This window comes from Sceloporus occidentalis, unplaced genomic scaffold (genome assembly GCF_023333645.1).
Source record: "Sceloporus occidentalis isolate IW3139 unplaced genomic scaffold, rSceOcc1.0.p SCAF_3, whole genome shotgun sequence".
In the NCBI taxonomy this organism is placed as follows: Eukaryota; Metazoa; Chordata; class Lepidosauria; order Squamata; family Phrynosomatidae; genus Sceloporus; species Sceloporus occidentalis.
The window spans coordinates 214709636-214727284 of record NW_028316983.1 but is presented as its reverse complement, the minus strand read 5'-3'; the positions used below and the strand labels follow the sequence as shown (position 1 = coordinate 214727284).

At 39.0% G+C, this 17649-nt stretch overlaps 1 protein-coding gene across 1 annotated transcript in view; it reads right to left on the bottom strand.

Moving 5' to 3' along the window:
• Nucleotides 1-17649, bottom strand: part of CNBD1 (cyclic nucleotide binding domain containing 1) — a 235978-nt gene that overhangs the window by 106971 nt on the left and 111358 nt on the right. Inside the window, exon 5 of the mRNA XM_089518379.1 lies at nucleotides 580-725. Coding sequence (XP_089374505.1) covers nucleotides 580-725 — 146 coding nt within the window. The remainder of the gene's footprint in view (nucleotides 1-579; nucleotides 726-17649) is intronic.

The following is a 17649-nucleotide window of genomic DNA, read 5'->3' as shown; positions in this document are numbered from 1 at the left end:
AGCTGTCTTGATAAAGTTGTGGCCTTAATATAGTTGTGGTGTCTTTACTCTCGGTGCCTCCCCTCCATGGCTGCACAGGAAATAGTATTTCTGTGTAGAAATATTATTTTCTCCACAAATTTGGTGAAAATGGTGTTATAAATAAATACTGCTGTTGCTGTTGCTGCTTTTATTAAGACAAGTGTGTGTGAATCTTGCACAAAATAAGTCTGAAAATTTGGTAATTCTCATCAGCCTAGGATTCTTCCTGTCAGGGTTTCTCAACAATTAAAAATAAATATTTTTTCCATCCTAATTGACATTGAAATGAAATGGAAGTTAACGTGACCAAAGGAAAACATGAAAATAAAAAGCATTAAAATTATAGAATGACTTGGTACATTTATAAGTCTAATTATGTCAAATTGGGGAGCTGTGTTCTACACTTATAAGCTATTCAAGGTGGTTCAGCATTTGGAACAACTTTACCCAACCCATTGTATTTTAAAATGTTTTAGACAGTCTTCTCATCAAGAATCAAACAACATTAACAAGCTGATTATTAACAAAAAATACTAAAAATTATATTGTTTATCCTACCTTTGCTTCCTTTCACCCAGTATTCTGTTATTACAATGGTACTGAGTTCCCTCAACTCTTCATCAGAAAGTTGGTCGCTGATACCAGATATCATTTTCATTGTCTTATATACAGTCTCATGTTCTTCCTGAGTTCTTAGATTGGGGCTGCAACAAGCGAGAGTACAGGTAAGGGAGAATGGTATCAGTTGCTATTTGACAGTGGCAAACAAGGAAGAATTGGCCCAGCTAAAAAAGTGCAAACTTAGGCAACTTAAAAGTAGCAATGAGAAATGCAAGATGGTGTTGTCATGATGGCATGGGGGTCTCCAAAATCACTACATGTTTCTAATTAATTATTCAATTATGTCATGAACTCAATCACAGAAAGAGACTGGTGTGACAGAAGGCAGCCGTACATCTGTAGCTTTGCCTTCTGGGAAACCTCTGTTGCTGACACAGCTGAGGAAGTCAGCAAAATCAAGCTGTCATTCAGATACTATCTTATTTCTGCTTACTTCAAGTCCTCCTTCTCATCCTATTCAGTTACAGAAAATATGGTCATTGGTCAAATGTGGCTTCTGACTATTATCTTTGGAGTCTTGAAACCCCAAGCACTGCCCTCAAGCCCCAGAAACGCCAAAAAACAAGCATTTTAAGAATTCTGCAGTTTCTGGAAGACAAATTCAGACTTCGGACGTTATCAGACAAGGGAAATTGGAAGTATAATTCAATGGCAATCTGAACACAATCATGGGGTTTAACGTTATTGCGTGATAGACTACCACATGCAAATTTGGGCAATGGCATGCTATTTTTGGGCAATGGGAAGCCAGTTCAAACGCAATTCGCATTCACAGAAATTCGTTAAATTAGCGAATTCATGTAAATGTGTTCTGGCCCCATTTTCTTTTCATTCGAAATTAAGAGAAATTCCTCACATGTGATAAAGTCCATAGAGCCAATGTGGTATAGTGATATGAGTGTTGGACTACCACTCTGGAAACCAGGGTTCAAGTCCCCATTCATCTTTCCTCACCCTCTAATTGCCAACTCGCCTACCTCTCGGCCAAAAACAAATCAATAGTGAAAAAAGGAAGGGACAAAAATGACATACTCTCCTACATTTCATAGATACAAACCAGGAGACATGTAATCAAGTAATATTGAAGTGGTCAACATTAGAGTGGTCAAGATAGCAAAAGCTGTGAAGGAGGAAGAACGCCATAGCTAGGAAAGGCTGCAACAGTTGAGTTTTGCCTGAGTCTGCAGGCAAAGAGAAGATTCCTCCCCACTCTTCTGCTCACCCCCTTGTTGGCATGATTTGGGGAAAATAACTAATTTGGAAGTGCAAAAAGTTGTTTACACTCAATTAACCCACCCCCTTGCTGGGTTAATTGAGTACAAACAACTTTTTGTGCTTCTGTAGAATCAGAGAATCATAAAGTTGGAAGCGACCACAAGGGCCATCCAGTCCAACCCCCTACCATGCAGGAACTCACAATCAAAGTACCCCCAACAGATGTCCATTCAGCCTCTGCTTAAAGACCTCCAAAGAAGGAGACTCCACCACTCTCCAAGGCAGTGTGTTCAACTGATGAACAGCTTTTACTGTCAGGAAAGCTAAATCAGTCTGTAGCAATTGAAGTAAGCTGAGAACAATGTGGAAATGTGGAAGGAGGAGAGAGAAACTGGGACACTTTAAAAATAGCAAAAAATGTAGGGTGACAGAGCATGAGTTGGGGCGGTCTGTGTCAAATAAGGACAGTGGAGTGTATAAAAGGCCCATGAGCCCATGTGAAAGGTCCATCAGAAGGGCACCAGACTAAGATTGGTTACTTGCCTAACCAAGAGCCCTGATAGTGCAGTGGTTAAATGCCTGTACTGCAGCCACTCACACACAAACCATAAAGTTATGAGTTCAGTACCACCCACGGGCTCAGGCTCAACTCAGGCTTGCAGCCTTCCAAGGTCGCTAAAATGTGTACCCAGATTGTTGGGGGCAATTAGCTTACACTTTGTAAACCACTTAGGGAGTGCTTAAATGCACTGATAAGCGGTATAGGAATGTATTTGCTATTGCTGTTAGTTGTCCACCCCTGTGTTAGACACATATTTCCCTTATAGCCATTTCTCTTTGCTAAATCACACTTGCTTTCCACTTTGAGGACTTTCCACTTTCAGATGTGAATTTGTAAAGTTAAACACACACGTGATGCCCAATAAGAGTGATTCAGAGTGAGAAAATCAGCACAGTGGGTCCTTAATATCCACTGGGGTTTGGTTCCAGGATTCCCTGTGGATACCAAAATGCATGGATGCTCAAGTTGCATTATGTACAATTGCATATAATGGTGTCCCTTATATAAAATACCAAAATCAAGGTTTGCTTTATGAAATTTATATTGTTTAAAAAATATTTTCAAGTTGTGGATAAAGAATCCATGGATATGCAGGGCTGACTGTAACAGGGGAAAAGCTCTCCGCCACTACCACTTCTCCTGTAAACTGATTCCTCCCAAAGATTATTTTCATAAAATAATAATTTTAAATGAGCTTCTCAATATGTTTCAACTGAGAAGAAGTTAAACAAAGTATTTTACAAGGAAAGGGAGAAATTCTACAAGGGTTAATGAAATGTATAGTTTTAACATTTTCAGTTGAGGGGAAAGGTTGGCACCAAAGGCCTGGCAGATTTGGGGTGTTATGAAAGGGCAACAAGTAATTAATTATTTCATTATTACTGTATTATTATTATTATTATTATCAGAGATGGCAGAGATTCTTAGAGGATTTTCTGCTTCATGTACAAATATGACATAAATCTGGATGACTGTGAATTGTGAATCGAGTGGGTGGATGGAGATGCTATTTGATATTCTGTCTCAGGTGGCAAAAGTCTCTTGGGCAGGCCTTGGACATTTGGGCAATTCACTGCAATGGAAAAAAATAAAAAAAAATGGCAACTGAATGATTAACAGTGTCTTCCATCTACTAGCTGCCTCTTCTTTATCAAGATTTCCACAGACATCTTAGCTGAAGAGATTTTAGGGGAGGGTAGAGAGCCAGCTTACCAGGAAAATTCTGCCAGCTCAGCTAACAGAGGCTGATGAAAGCAGAATATTATTATTATTAACCTTTATTTATAAAGCGCTGTAAATTTACACAGCGCTGTACATACAATCTTTTTGATTGGATGGTTATAACTGCAATAATATCAAAATGAGAAAGAAGTAAAATGTAGCAATTTAATGCTCCAAATTATAGTATTTAGGGGTTTAAAACTGGACATTTTCCAAGGAATTAAGGGGAACAGCTTGTATAATTCCCAGCTGCCAAGAAGGCAACTTTTGCCATTCTTAATTACAAGCCTGCGAAATACCACAGCACTTCTCAATTATAGGATGTTCACCCCAAATGTGCTCTTCCTCATCCCCTGAGTCTCTGGAGGACATAGGCTAAACAGGGATTCTCAGCCTACTGAGTTAAAGGCATGAGGTTGTGAGAAACAGAACTGGCAACTGCAGAGCTCAGCTCTCCTGCATTGCAAACTCGGGTAGCAGCCATATGTGAAACAAAACTACAATCAGGGTGAACTGAATTAAAATTATACACTGCTCTCACAACGGAAGATCTGCAGCACTGCATTGCTAGAACAAATGGATGAGTGCAAAAGTGGATATGAAAAGCAGAACAAATATAATGTGCTCTCTTCATAGCATGGTAGAAACAGGCCTGGTGACAAAATATAAAAGAAGCCTCTTTCACCATTGTTGTTCTTTTTAACAGAGTCTGTAAAAATTGATTGTGTTGTTCTTAAATTGAGTGTCCTGGAGTGTCTGTGAGGATAAGTATATTTACCTATTTAAATAAACAAGGGGGGTTCTTTATCTGCTGTAACTGGACTGAAACAAAGAGAATACTGACCTACATCATGGGTGGATAACTTGATGTCTCCAAACATGTTTTGAACTACAGATTCCATCATCTCCAGTCAGTTTGACCAATCACAAGGACTGTGGGAACTATAGTACAAAATATTAGGAGGACATTGTGTTTTGGTTATCCCTGTCCTGGATAATTATTTGGTTTAATCCAGCAAGACATTGCTGCTGTTCCTGTATGTTCCTACTGCTGCCTTAAAATACTTATTTTAATGTAGAGGTAGATCACATACAGCCTGTATATGGTCCTCTCAGGCCTTTCTTTCTTTCTTTCTTTCTTTCTTTCTTTCTTTCTTTCTTTTGGTGACCTCTAGCCTTCTCCATCCCAACCATAAAAACCCACAAAAGCTCTTTAAAACAAGCCAAACATATTTGTGTTTAACAGGTTTTGCATAGTTTCCCACCCAAATGTAGCAAGAGTGATAGCCCACAGTGGGTTTGCATGAAACTGCTTACTATTTCAGTGCTATCTGAAAGAACACTGGAATGTCATACTCCTTAACATTTCTTAAATACTTGGGCTTTTGCACAAAAACAACATTTTTGCACACAAAACAGTACACTTTTGTGCATCACACAGGAAAAATGTTATTGTTGGTACTTTTTTTTTTTTAAAAAAAGGTCTTAAGTATGATACTTATCAGAACACACGACAATTCTTCAAGTCATTTCTAGTGGGGAGAAAACTTTATGAAATTATTTGTTTTTGCCTACAATAATGAAGCCAAGATTTGCATCCCTGCTTATTGCTGCATGGCAAACTCCCAGTTTGGCTTTCTTTTCTTTTAATAGAAAAACCTTTATTTAAAAAAACCCCATGATTGGGAGGAAGCCCAGTGAGTGCCAAATAGCCAAATGCTGGGGGTCTGCAGAAGACTCTAGCCGACCATGGGGTATTCAGTCTATCAAGCTCTTTATACTGCAGTCAGATATGGGTACCAAACACAGATTCCTGTAATTGGACAGTAGTAAAAAAAATCTTTGGATTAGTCAGCCCTGTTATAAACACTATCAATTATAGTGTTAGAAATACTATCAACTTGATCTTTGCCAGACAGTCAATGAAATGCCTTCTGCTTGTTATACTACAGGTTCTGGAAACTTTAGCAAAATGTAACCTACAAAAGCTTGGGTGAAGCATTTGGCCCAAAGTTGGACCAAAATGGCCCCAGATGATTACAAAAATTAAGCCTGTGATTTTGAGCACTATAATCCAAAAGAACAATATTTACAAGATATAGGGCCTGAACAGACAGGCCAAAATAAAGCTGCTTCAGGTCATTTTGGAGGTATGCTGTTTAAATGACACACACATCCTAGGGACTGGGCTCCAGTCCTTAGGATTGAAGCATGACTTTGGTGCAGTTTCCGGCCTCTTAGGACACATGAATCATTTAAACAGCATATCTCCAAAGTGACCTGAAGCAGCTTTAGTTTGGCCTATCTGTTTGGGCCCATAGTTACAACAAAGAAAATGATAGGCCCCAGAACAGTCACATGTCTTATTTTTTCTGACACTGATTGCACTTGTTTTGTTATTGTTCTGTGCCTTCAAGTCATTTCTGACTTATGACAACCCTAAGGCAAACCTATCACAGGGTTTTCTTTGCACAATTTGTTGGAGGGGGGGGGTGGTTCCTTTGTCTTCATCTGAGGCTGAGAGAGAGTGACTAATGCAAGGTCACCCAGTATGTTTCCATGACCAACCAGGATTTGAACTCTGGTCTTCTAGACTCCTAGTCCAACACTCAGATCACTACACCATGCTGACCTCCTTGGATTCTGCCTACCAGATTCTTAAAATTTTCTTCTTTCTCTCCAATAGTTCATTTTATTAGAAACAGTTTAACCAGCATAATTGCTTACTTTAAAAATTTTGTCAGTGTAAAACTCCCAGAGGAGACAATAATACTAAAACATTAACACAGTACCCTGTAAATTAAAAGGCCTATACTGTCATGGGAGAAAAATCCTTTTAGGCAAGGGAATGAGACAAATATGTTCCCTACCTCTCAGCATTATTTGTATTATGTATTGTTCCCTTGAAAATTAACATTAAATTGGAGGACAGTCTGGTTGAAGCTTTTTCATAATGGTTAATCACTAGAAACTCTTCAAAAATAACATCGATGTGGAAACAAGGTTAATTTTGAACGTCCAGTTTACTTTTCTTTGAACGTTTATATTAGCTAGGGTTGCAATATTTTGGTACTAAATAATGTTGGAGAAAAACTTATAAATACACAATGGGGAATCTTCAATTAATTGAGTGTATATAAATCTAAGCAAGAATAATATATAATTAAGGAAACTTCATAAGAGGGGAATTTAAAACTAGGAAGTAGAACATTTGCTGAAATTAAAGCTTTGATATTTTGAAACCTGAATTGTATAGACAATATATGTCATTGTAACTATGTATTCAGGAACAAACTTGTTTTTTTCTGTATGGCAAAATTTAATAAAAATTATCAAAAAAAAAAAAAAAAGAAAATTAACATTAAAAATAATACCAATAGAAACCGGTTACATATTGAAGTAAAGAATACAGCACTATGTTGAATAAAGAGGATACTGAAAACACCTAACCAAGGCAAGATTATTATTGTAAAACAGTGACACATGGTATCTTCTGTGTCAGTGGGGTGATGGAGCCACTCCTGGTTTTACTCTTACAAAGAAGTTTCCAAGGTGCTGAATCCTATTGCTATACTAGATTCAAAAGTTTTGAAAGTTCATTTAAAGTTTAGGCCAAACCGTGGAGCAGATTCACTTCCACAAATGACATAGAAACCACCACCTCCCAACACTTTAAACATGATCTTAAAAGTTACACACTGCATGGATAAACTACTTGTACTTGATTAAACAGGTACCATACAAATTAGGATCACTTTCTTTTTTACTCACAAAGTAGCATATGCAGGCCTGATCCAGATAATGACTACCACATAGGATTGTAATTCTTCAATCAGTTAGTTAAGCTAGGCCTTGTACATACCAGCCATTAAGACCAGCATGGCGGCAGAGTCAGAGCGTAGTGTCTTCATGATGCATGCCTGACTCCACCCGCCCCGCCCCCAGGGCACCCTGATGCCGTGTGCAACTCCACGTGGCATGTGGCATCATGGCATGTCTCTGGTGCTGTGTTCATATGACATGGCACCGAAGGAGTGTCATATAGCTGAGGCAATGCGACTATGGCACCCTTTCGAAGGCACAAAAAGGAGCCACTTTTTGCGGCTCGTTTTTGTGCCTTCAAAAGGCCAGATTGGTGCCACAGCATGAGGTTGCAACAGCCCTGATCTGGCTAGGAAAGGGACAGTGTCCTGCCACTTCTTAGGGGCTGTATGTACAGCCCCTTATTTCTTAATAAAAGCAACTATTAATTTATTTTTTCCTACTTTTAGACAGACTTTAAAAACTGTGCAGTTTTCATAGACTGTTTTCAGTTCAGGCTTTATTGTATGCAAAATTCATACTTGGCTTTTTGTTTATGCAGAAAACAGCATTTTGTGTGTGCAGAAAAAAATGCTTTGGTTAGGGACTTTGCAAATTTCACCTGTGTTTGTTTTTGCAGATAAAATTGTATTTTCTGCACAGGATTAATTTTGAATCTTTAATTCACATAAATATTATTTTCCATATAGGAAATGATGTTTCCTGTTCAGAATAATGCTGTTTTCTCCAAAAACTGTGAAGATTCTTATCAATCCAGGATTCTCATCAAGGTTTCACAGTGCTCAAGAAGCATATTATTTGACAATTTTTAAAAATGTTTTCAAATCTTCTTTCCACCTTAGCAGGAAAATTTAAAATCTTCCTCTTCCCCAATGTATTAGGATCTAAACAAAAAGAAAAGTCTCTACTGCTTGGTTGTTGGGTTGTTGCCTTGAGCATGTCAGAAATTGCCATCTGCAGGGTACTTCAGAATAGAACCCCTGTGGATAGGAAGGGCTGAATATACTTTATTAGGAATAAACAACAGGATTACAATCTATGGGTGTATGTGTGATGAAACAAGGTGAATATGCACCACACAGACAAATATATACTTTCAAAATAAGTGAAGGAAATGAGGTTAAACTGTGATGATGTGAAAAGTATGAGAAATGTGAAAAGCAACTACAAATACTTAACCCTAATTTCATTTTGTGAAATATAGTGTCCATATTGTAAACAGTTGCTAAAGATACTCATTGGACCCTCAGAGGAACTGGGTTGACCTTACATTTCAGCAAGGTTAGTGAAGATCCCTCTGGCCGCTGATTGTCATGAGATGTCAACATCCCAATAGTTATTAAGTTTACCAAAGCTGTGCTTTTACTGCTAAGGAGCAGGGAAATGTTCCTGAGATTATTTTATGTGTCTAGATAACTTGGGACAATATTACAATATTGTTATATTTGCTTCCACTGTTTGCAAAGTGGTTTACAGATATATCAAACAACACTTAAAATAAAATAGCAAAACATATAGGAAAAGCAGCCCCCAGGAAATCATAGCAGCAGGACATTGCCACAGAAAAGGCCTTTCCTCCACACTCTGTCCTGTGCGTTTTAATAAATATACTAGTTTCTAGTCCAACTCTACCAGACTGACAGCAATAGGGAAAATTATCCATAGCACTCGAGCTAAAACCACTCTCTGTCACACACACTCTTTACTCATGTTCCAAAATGGCTTGTTCCCTGAACAAAGAAAGACCAAGTTCAGTAGCTTATGGAAGGCTGTGTTACAACTGAGTAGTGTGGCAAATCTGAACATTTCTCAGCTGCATGCTGAGATTTCACTTATTCTCAAAATTTCATCTCCCTTGGGTTTCCATGTGCAATCTTACTTGTTTACATAATAAAATTATTTGCCAAAATCCTAGATTGCCTATTTAGTTGCATCTGTGTAACTATGTAATATCTACTGACCTGATCCCTCCCCTCAGTCTACTTTAACAGCCAGCCACCAGATCAAATGAAGGAGGTCTGTTCAGCTTCCAATCAAGTCACAAGGAAGACAACATGTCCACCCCTTCCCACCACTGAGTGAGCCTGCTGCAAGGGCTTGTGATAGAAGTCCTGCTTTTGATTGTCACTAAGTCCATCACTAGCAGGAAAGGGATGGAAACCTGGATTGGAAACTAAATGTACCTTATTTGCCCAGTCTTGTGACTGGCTCTTCAGGTGGACTGAATTGGCATTTACATAGGTTTCCAGTAAGACTAAATAAACAGAATACAGACCTGTTATGCAGCCATAACTCTAGGTTACAAATCTATAACTGCAATACTGAATGCCAGCCATTATTATAATAAAGTATTATGAAATTTAAAAAGCACAGAAGACACTGAAATTCTGTAGATATCATTTGTTTAAAAACAAAATCAGACACAGATATGTATACACAAAATGAGAGACATCTGTATTGTTCTTTGCCAATAAGATGAAAATAATATGATGTCAAGAAGGAAAGGCTGAACGTTTGTGAAGCAGAAACGGTTAATTTTAAAATAGCAAAATGTAATGATGTATTTAAAAAGAAACAATTTCATTTAAAATCTATAATATGAATAGTAGCTTACCTCTGTCTTTGTAGCAAAGCTTATACAATATAATATCCATGAACATGGTTTACAAATGCCAGCATGCATGATCAGTGCAATATATTGTAATTGTATTTGACTCAAAGTGGTAAGATAGATACTGATGAACTGGTTAAAGATTTTATTTTAAAAAATCTTGCTGCCTAATTCTGCAATGATGGGATATGAGGTGAGCCATAAAGCCATGTTAAACATCTGATCTAAATTGTGTTTGACTAGTATACTTTGGAAACTGTCAACCATTATTCACACATTAGTGACAGTTTTAACAGTATTATTCCTGACTCATAAATATGCAGTCATGACATTTTAGATTTCTCCTGGCTGTAGGAAAAGATTTTTGCATTTCAGCCCTATGTATGCTTAGAAATTCAATGGGCATGCAGAACATGGCATGCAGAACATGGCATGTTTCACAGTAATATACCCGAGACTCGCCACAAAATGATATTAAGATATGTAGTCCAAGTAATGTGAAGGCCAAGCCCTGACAAAATCATATGCATAAAATGGAGTGGGTAGAGTACATTAAGGCGAGCATATAGTGTCATACATAAGCAAGTTGTTTTAAGTATCACAGCTATCAGTTCCCTTAATTCAGTAGAGAAAGTGTGTGTTTTTAAGGTCTTCTTAAAGAACTGTGTGGGAAATGCCAACCAGATGTTGACTAAAAGGCAGTTGTGCAATGGTAGGACCACTGTTGAGAAGGTTCTGATTCTTATTTCAACCGTTGAATATGTTTTGGCAGCACACAAGTTGGACTTGCCATGAATATCATGCACAGTCATAGATTTATTTATTTATTTATTTATTTATTTATTTATTTATTTATTTATTTATGGTATTTATACCCTGCCCTTCAGCCCTAAAGGCTATCAGAGAGGCTTACAATTATTATTTTTAATTAGACGGTTCCCTGCCCTCAGGCTTACGATCTAAAAGACACGACACAAAAGGAGAAGGGAATGGTGGTGGGGAAGGGGATGAGGTCCAGTGGTTATTCTCTCCCTCTGAGGCCTGGACCAAGGCAGATGGACTGGAGGGAGGGCTCTCTATCTTCAGGCTAGCCCCAATGGAGCTGGGCCTGCCTGTTCACTTCCTCAGAGGCCGAAGGATGACAGTTATCAGATGTCAAGGCAATCAGTAAGAAAACCTAGCACCAAACTAAATCAGGTCCCATTCTGAGGTTCGCCCAAACTCTCATGCAGTTATTTTTTGTTGCCTTAATTCAAAGCACAGAGTGCATTTCTGTGCAGACTGTTGTTTAGTTCCTGTTAGTGACAGATGTATGCTTTACACCTCTGTGAGCCAGTTTTTGAACAGTGCACAAAGGGGCTATATTTTGTTGTTGTTGCTGCTGCTGTTATTGTTGTTAACTGCCCTCAAGTTGTCCTTGACTCATGACAACCCTGTGGATGAAACATCTCCAAGGCCCCATTCCCACTGGCTTATAAAGCAGATCAGGACGCGAATCATGGGTGCATCGTTCCCATTTGAGCACGCATTCGATCCGCATTGCTCCAATATCGTTCCCATTGGAATTCGAATCTGACTCCCATGTGATCGAATTGTCCTGAAAAAAACCCAAATCAGTGGTTGATAAAGCGGTTTAATTTAACAGCGCATTTTTAGCGAGTTTTCCTGTGCCTCCTGAGTCTGATTCGGGGCAAATGAATGGGAACGAAAGGTTGTCTGATTCGGTAACTTGGGTATGGGAGGAGCAGTGCTCAAGGGGCTGGCCTGAGAGTGTCACCCGCTTGTTCTTTTTCCTGCATTACCGGCACCATTTTCTCCCATTTGCATAGTCTTTCCCCTGGTGGAATGGGAAGCAGGGTAAGGCGATCACACTACATTGAGCTCCAAATGCAGTAAACACATTACACCACCTGAAACCTCCCCCTGCTCCACATTCATAGACCGATGTGTGAGGAGACCCACTGAACACCATTTTTAACTATTATTATTTTTTCTTTTCTTTTTTTTGCCTCTGCCTGAGCGCCTGAGCGCATGAGCAGCAGATGCGATTTGCATTACATGCCTGCTTGATTGCCCCCAAACAGCCCAGGGAGCAATGGGGGAGGCAAAGGGATTTGGGCTTTCCCAGAGGGAGTCTGAGGAGACACAGAAGAGCTTGGACGCAAAGGGATTTGGGGCAAATAGAGGCTCCTTCTCTCTTTCACAGAGGAACTATGGGAAGACACAGAACAGCCTGGACACAAAGGGATTTGGGGTGAATAGAGGCTCCTCTTTGCTCTTCCAAAGGGAGTCTTGGAAGACACAGAAGAGCCTGGATGCAAAGGGCTTTAGGGCGAATAGAGACTCCTTCTCTCTTTCCCAGATGGACTACTCTTCCTTTCCCGGAGGGGAAAAGCGCCTAAACGACTGATTGGCTGTGACAACAAGCGCTTAAGCGCTTGATTGACAGCTGCTTTAAAAAAAGAGGTTCCGGAAGGGCAATGGGAATGGGGAGCAAAATAACCTGCTTCAAATTACCACAGGGAAAATACCAATGGGAATGAAAACAGGGGTAAAAAAAAACAGGTCTGTTTGCACCCGTTCTTAATGGGAACGATGGGTCAGATTTGATTTTTTGAGGGGGGGAAATCCGAGTCAGAATCACAGCGAAATAAGCCTCTTTTTTTGCCCAGTGGGAATGGGGCCCAAGACCCCCTATCCACTACTGGTGTGCTTAGATCCTGTAATTTGAGACCCATGACCTCCCTGACTGTGTCTGTCTATCCAGTGTGCGGTCTTCCTCTCTTTCTACTGTCCTCCACCTTTTCTAGCATTATTGTCTCTTCTGATGAGTCATGTCTTCTCATGATGTGGCCAAAGTATGACTGCTTCAATTTGATTATCTTGACCTCCAGGGAGATTTCTGGCTTTATCTGCTCGAGAACCCACTTGTTTGTCTTATTGCCTGTCCACACTGTCCTCAGCATGCTTTTCCAACTTTAGCCTTTTGTATCTCATTCAAATCTCCATGGCCAGGCAGCAATCAAACTGGTTGAGGACACTAGTACAGGGGAATGGGGAGAGGGGCGCAAGTGGGCAGCAGGGATTGCCTATCATCTCCTCTGTAGTTTTTAAGAAAGAGAGAGTTAGAGGAACAGCAACCTTTCTTTGCCTGTGCCTGTGCCTCTCTCTCGTAAACACACTCCTGCAAACTGCAGGGGTGTGAGAGACAGTCACATTTGCTCATTCACCTCCTGCACTCTTCTCCCACCCCATCACCACAGACATTTAATTACCACACCACTGGTTCCACAGGGCTTGGCTGGTGCTTGAGCAAGCAGACAGGCACAGAACCACATGCACAGAATACTTACACTCTATGTCTGCTATTTAAATCTCAGCCATAATTTTCCTGAATCCATGGGATTTCTCATTCTTTTCAGTGGAGGTGGTGACAGCTTCTTACCTGAGCCCCCTTTTAGCCTAAGTGGCCACTACATTGAGATTTAAGTCATGTGTTGATATCTGATGCATTTCTGATGTGTAGCTTTTGCAAGAGAAACAGTTTGCAACCAAGAAGCCAAGCAAAGCATTTTCTACTATGCTACATTTAAACATTAATATTTCTTTTTTTAAAAAAAAAAAAGAGAAAGAAAGAGTAATGAGAAATTTTAATGAGGGAATATAACTGTGGGGGGAAACATGCTCTATTAATCTGCACTTTATGATCTAAATTATTACTACTGCATGCCTTCATAATGATTTGGAACTGCCTCCCCTCTACTGTAAAGTACTTACCAAGTCTTCATGTCAGTGATAGTAGCAAAGGCACCATTATTATAAGTGTAAATCGAAGCACTAGGACTAATTTACAAACCTTTCCTAGTCAAGCTTCTATTGCTCTCTCAGTTCATGACTGGCTTTCCATCTGACCTTATGAACAGGAGATTCTAGGTTACCCTTAATGTTTTTGGCATTTAAGAAATATTCCTATTTAAAGTTTTATAACCCTCCCAGCTCAAGCTTCTCTTCTCATATGTTTTTAACATCAGTCTTGTGTATAATTTGGAGAATGGTTTCATAAAACCTGGGAAACCCATCTGACTGTAAACCTTTCCCTGCTGGCTCACCTCTGCTCCATTTGCTACAGGCTTTTGCTGATGGAATTTAAATATGAAAAGATCATTCCAATTCCATTATGTTTTGTAAAATAATACCACTGTTATCAACGTAGGTTCCCTGCGTTTCCCCCCAGCATGACAATTTCTTCATCTAAATAACTTATGTGCCAAAGTAGTGGGGGGAATATTTGTGTCTCTGTCAACAATATAGGGCACATCTCTACCCCACTGGAATAATATCATGCTTTGTGAAGTGGCATTGTGACATAAATGTCAATTGCCTAAAACAGGCTTTTCCAATTTGGTACTCTTTAAATGTGTTGGACTATAACCAATCTCATTGGAAAATTTATCAGATAGTGCCACTCCTCCCTCTCACTACCCACTACCACCTTGTGGGAAGGGCATGAAGAAAACCAGCTGTTTTTCCCAGTTTGGACAAAGTCAGACATGAGGGAATTATTGCACATGAGGTAATCGTGGTGGTAATCATATATAAATGATATATCTGCAGATATTTAAAGAACGCTATCATATCAACTCTCAGTCCTCTTTTCTTCAAGTTAAACATATCAGTGCTCTGACTTGTTCATGCTTGGTTTCCAGACCTTTTACTATCACAATCATAATCTTTTGGACATACTCTGATTTGTCAATACCGTTCTCAAACAACGATGCCTAGAACTGCATACAGTATTCCATATAAGGTCTGATCAAAACAGAACAGAGTGGAACTAATACTTCCCTCACACTGAACATTACATTGCTATTGATTCAGCCTAGAATTGGGTGGGTTTTTTTAAATGTCACATCAGACTTTGACTCCTATTTAGCTTGTGGTATACTAAAACCACTGCTAGAACAGAATATGGAGAAGCAAAATGGTTCCCAACTGTCAAGTGATCAGGCAAGGCTGCATTTTGCCACTCTACTTGTTCAACTTGTATGGAGACATCATACGAAGAACAGGTTTAGACATAGAAGGAAGAGTGATGAGAGGAGGCAGGAATGTCAACAATCTAAAATATGTGGATGACACCTTATTACTAGCAGAAAACATAGACATGGAGCAATTACTATAGAAAGTCAAAGAAGAAAGTGCAAAGGCAGGCTTGGTGCTGAACATAAAGAAAACAAAAAAATAATGACCACAGAGGAGTTACATAAATTCAATCTATACAACAAAGAAATAGAATCAGTCAAAGATTTCTCATACCTTGGACCCCTAATTGACCAGAACAGAGATTACAGTCAAGAAATGGAAGGGCAGTTATGAAAGAAGTAGACAAAATTATAAAGTGCAAAGATATAAAACTGAACACTAAAGGATAGTCCAACTCAATGTTTTCCTCCTCACCATGTATGGATGTGGGAATTGGACAGTGAAGAAAGCAGATAGTAAAAAAACCACCTTATTTGAGATATGGTACTACAGAAGAGTGCTGAGAATACCATGAACAGTCAGAAAGTTGAACAAATGGGTACCAGAGCAGATCTCCTTGGAAGCCAAGATGACCAGACTGAGGCTACCCTTCTTTGGCCACTCCATGAGAAGATATGACTCATTGGAAAAGACAATAATGCCAGGAAAGGTGAAAGGAAGCAGAAAGAGAGGAAGATGGTATATTAGATGGATAAATTAAATCAAAAGACCACAGCCCTGAGCCTGGAGGACCTAGGCAGAGATGTTCAGGACAGGGAGATCACAATGAGTACAAGTCAACTCAAGGACAGTTAACAAGAAGAAGAAGAAGAAGAAGAAGAAGAAGAAGAAGAAGAAGAAGAAGAAGTAGTAGTAGTAATATTGAGAGGCTAAATAGTAATATATAAGGGAACTATCAGAAGTTTCTGAGGAATGCCTCCTTTTTTGCCTACTTCACACTATACCATTAGGGCCTGTCCTTTCATTTTATTTGAGTCTTAAATCTAGCTAATTTGACCACTGCTTATTTGGCACTGTGTTATTTTATCACTTTTGGAGTTGGCTAATTGCCATATTATTTAATGGGTCATTTAATCTCTTTGGATTTGGCTAAATAGACTTTTATTTGAAGTTAGGCAGCACTGTGGGAGCCAAGGCAGATATTCAAATTTGGACTTTCTGATGAGCATCTTTGGGGCATTATGTGATTATATTTGTGGTTAGAGACCTTCTATTGGGGCACGTCTTTGGTGGACTGACAGGGGGACCATAACAACAGATAGCCAACCCTACTATGGGTACCCAGTCTAAAAATGTGGCTGTGACAGGATGTGATTGGCCATTGGAGATTATTGCATGGTTCTTCAATAGTGGGATAAAAGTGGGATTGAAACTGTAATCATGGGATCTTATCGCACCACATCGTGGCTAGGCAGTAGGTATCCTGTAGTCATTCCATGCTTCTGCTACTACTTTTAATGAATGGGAAAATCCTGTGAATAGCTGTCAGTCCCACAGTTAGCCCATTATTGAAGTATGTGCCATAGGTCATTCAAGGGTAATTCAGAGAAAAGGGGATTTTAAACTGGTTTCAGTGCACTACTCTCTATTCATAATTATTTTAAAACTACTTATTGCTGAGGAGGCAATACCTCTTTGGCAGAAGAAAAAGATTTAAAGAGCTTTCACTGCATGGACACACACACACACACACACACACCATTCCCACCGAAAGCAAGACTTCTTAGTGCCAAGGAGGCAACCATTTCATCTGGGGCACTAAAAATGGGATTTAACGGGCTTTCACTGCACATCCCTCACTGCCAAAGGCAAGGCTACTTCATTGATCAATCTTGGATAGCTAATGAATAAAGTGAACAGTAGGGAGATAAGATTCATGGGTAACCTGTTGTTAATTTGCAATTGTGTAATAATGTGGTAAGAATCCTTGTTGTTCCACTGTTTACAAATTTACTAAAACTATTTTAGAAAGACAAAAATTGAAGAAAATGCAGATACTGCAAAAAAAAAAAAAAGTCTTAAATTTGAAGGAATCCCAGAAGCCACACATGAAAATTTATACAAGAATTTAATTCCACAACCTGCAAGATTTATTGAGATATTGGAGCTAAGCTAAGTAGAGATGCAGATAAAATCTTCAGAATTAATTCTCAAATAGCCAAAGATTGTTACCAAAGGATATAGTGGTATGTCTAACAAAAACCAAAACAAGAGAAGAAATCCTTCAAAAGAGCTAAAAGGGAAAATTTATAATTGATGGGAAAACAATAGGTATCTTTAAAGACATTCCTATGATAATATTTAAAAAGAGGCAAGAGTAGAAGACATTTACTCAGCCCTTATCCCAAGATAAAATAAATTACACATGAGACAGGTTAGAAGGTGTCATATTCAACCATATACCAAAAAAAAGATATAAAATAAACTCCAAAAAAAGCAGACACTTTTGTTTAAAAACTTCAAAAAGAACACACTGAAGCAGAAGAAATACAAAAAAAGACAGAAAAAAGACAAAGTGGAGAAGAAAAACAGA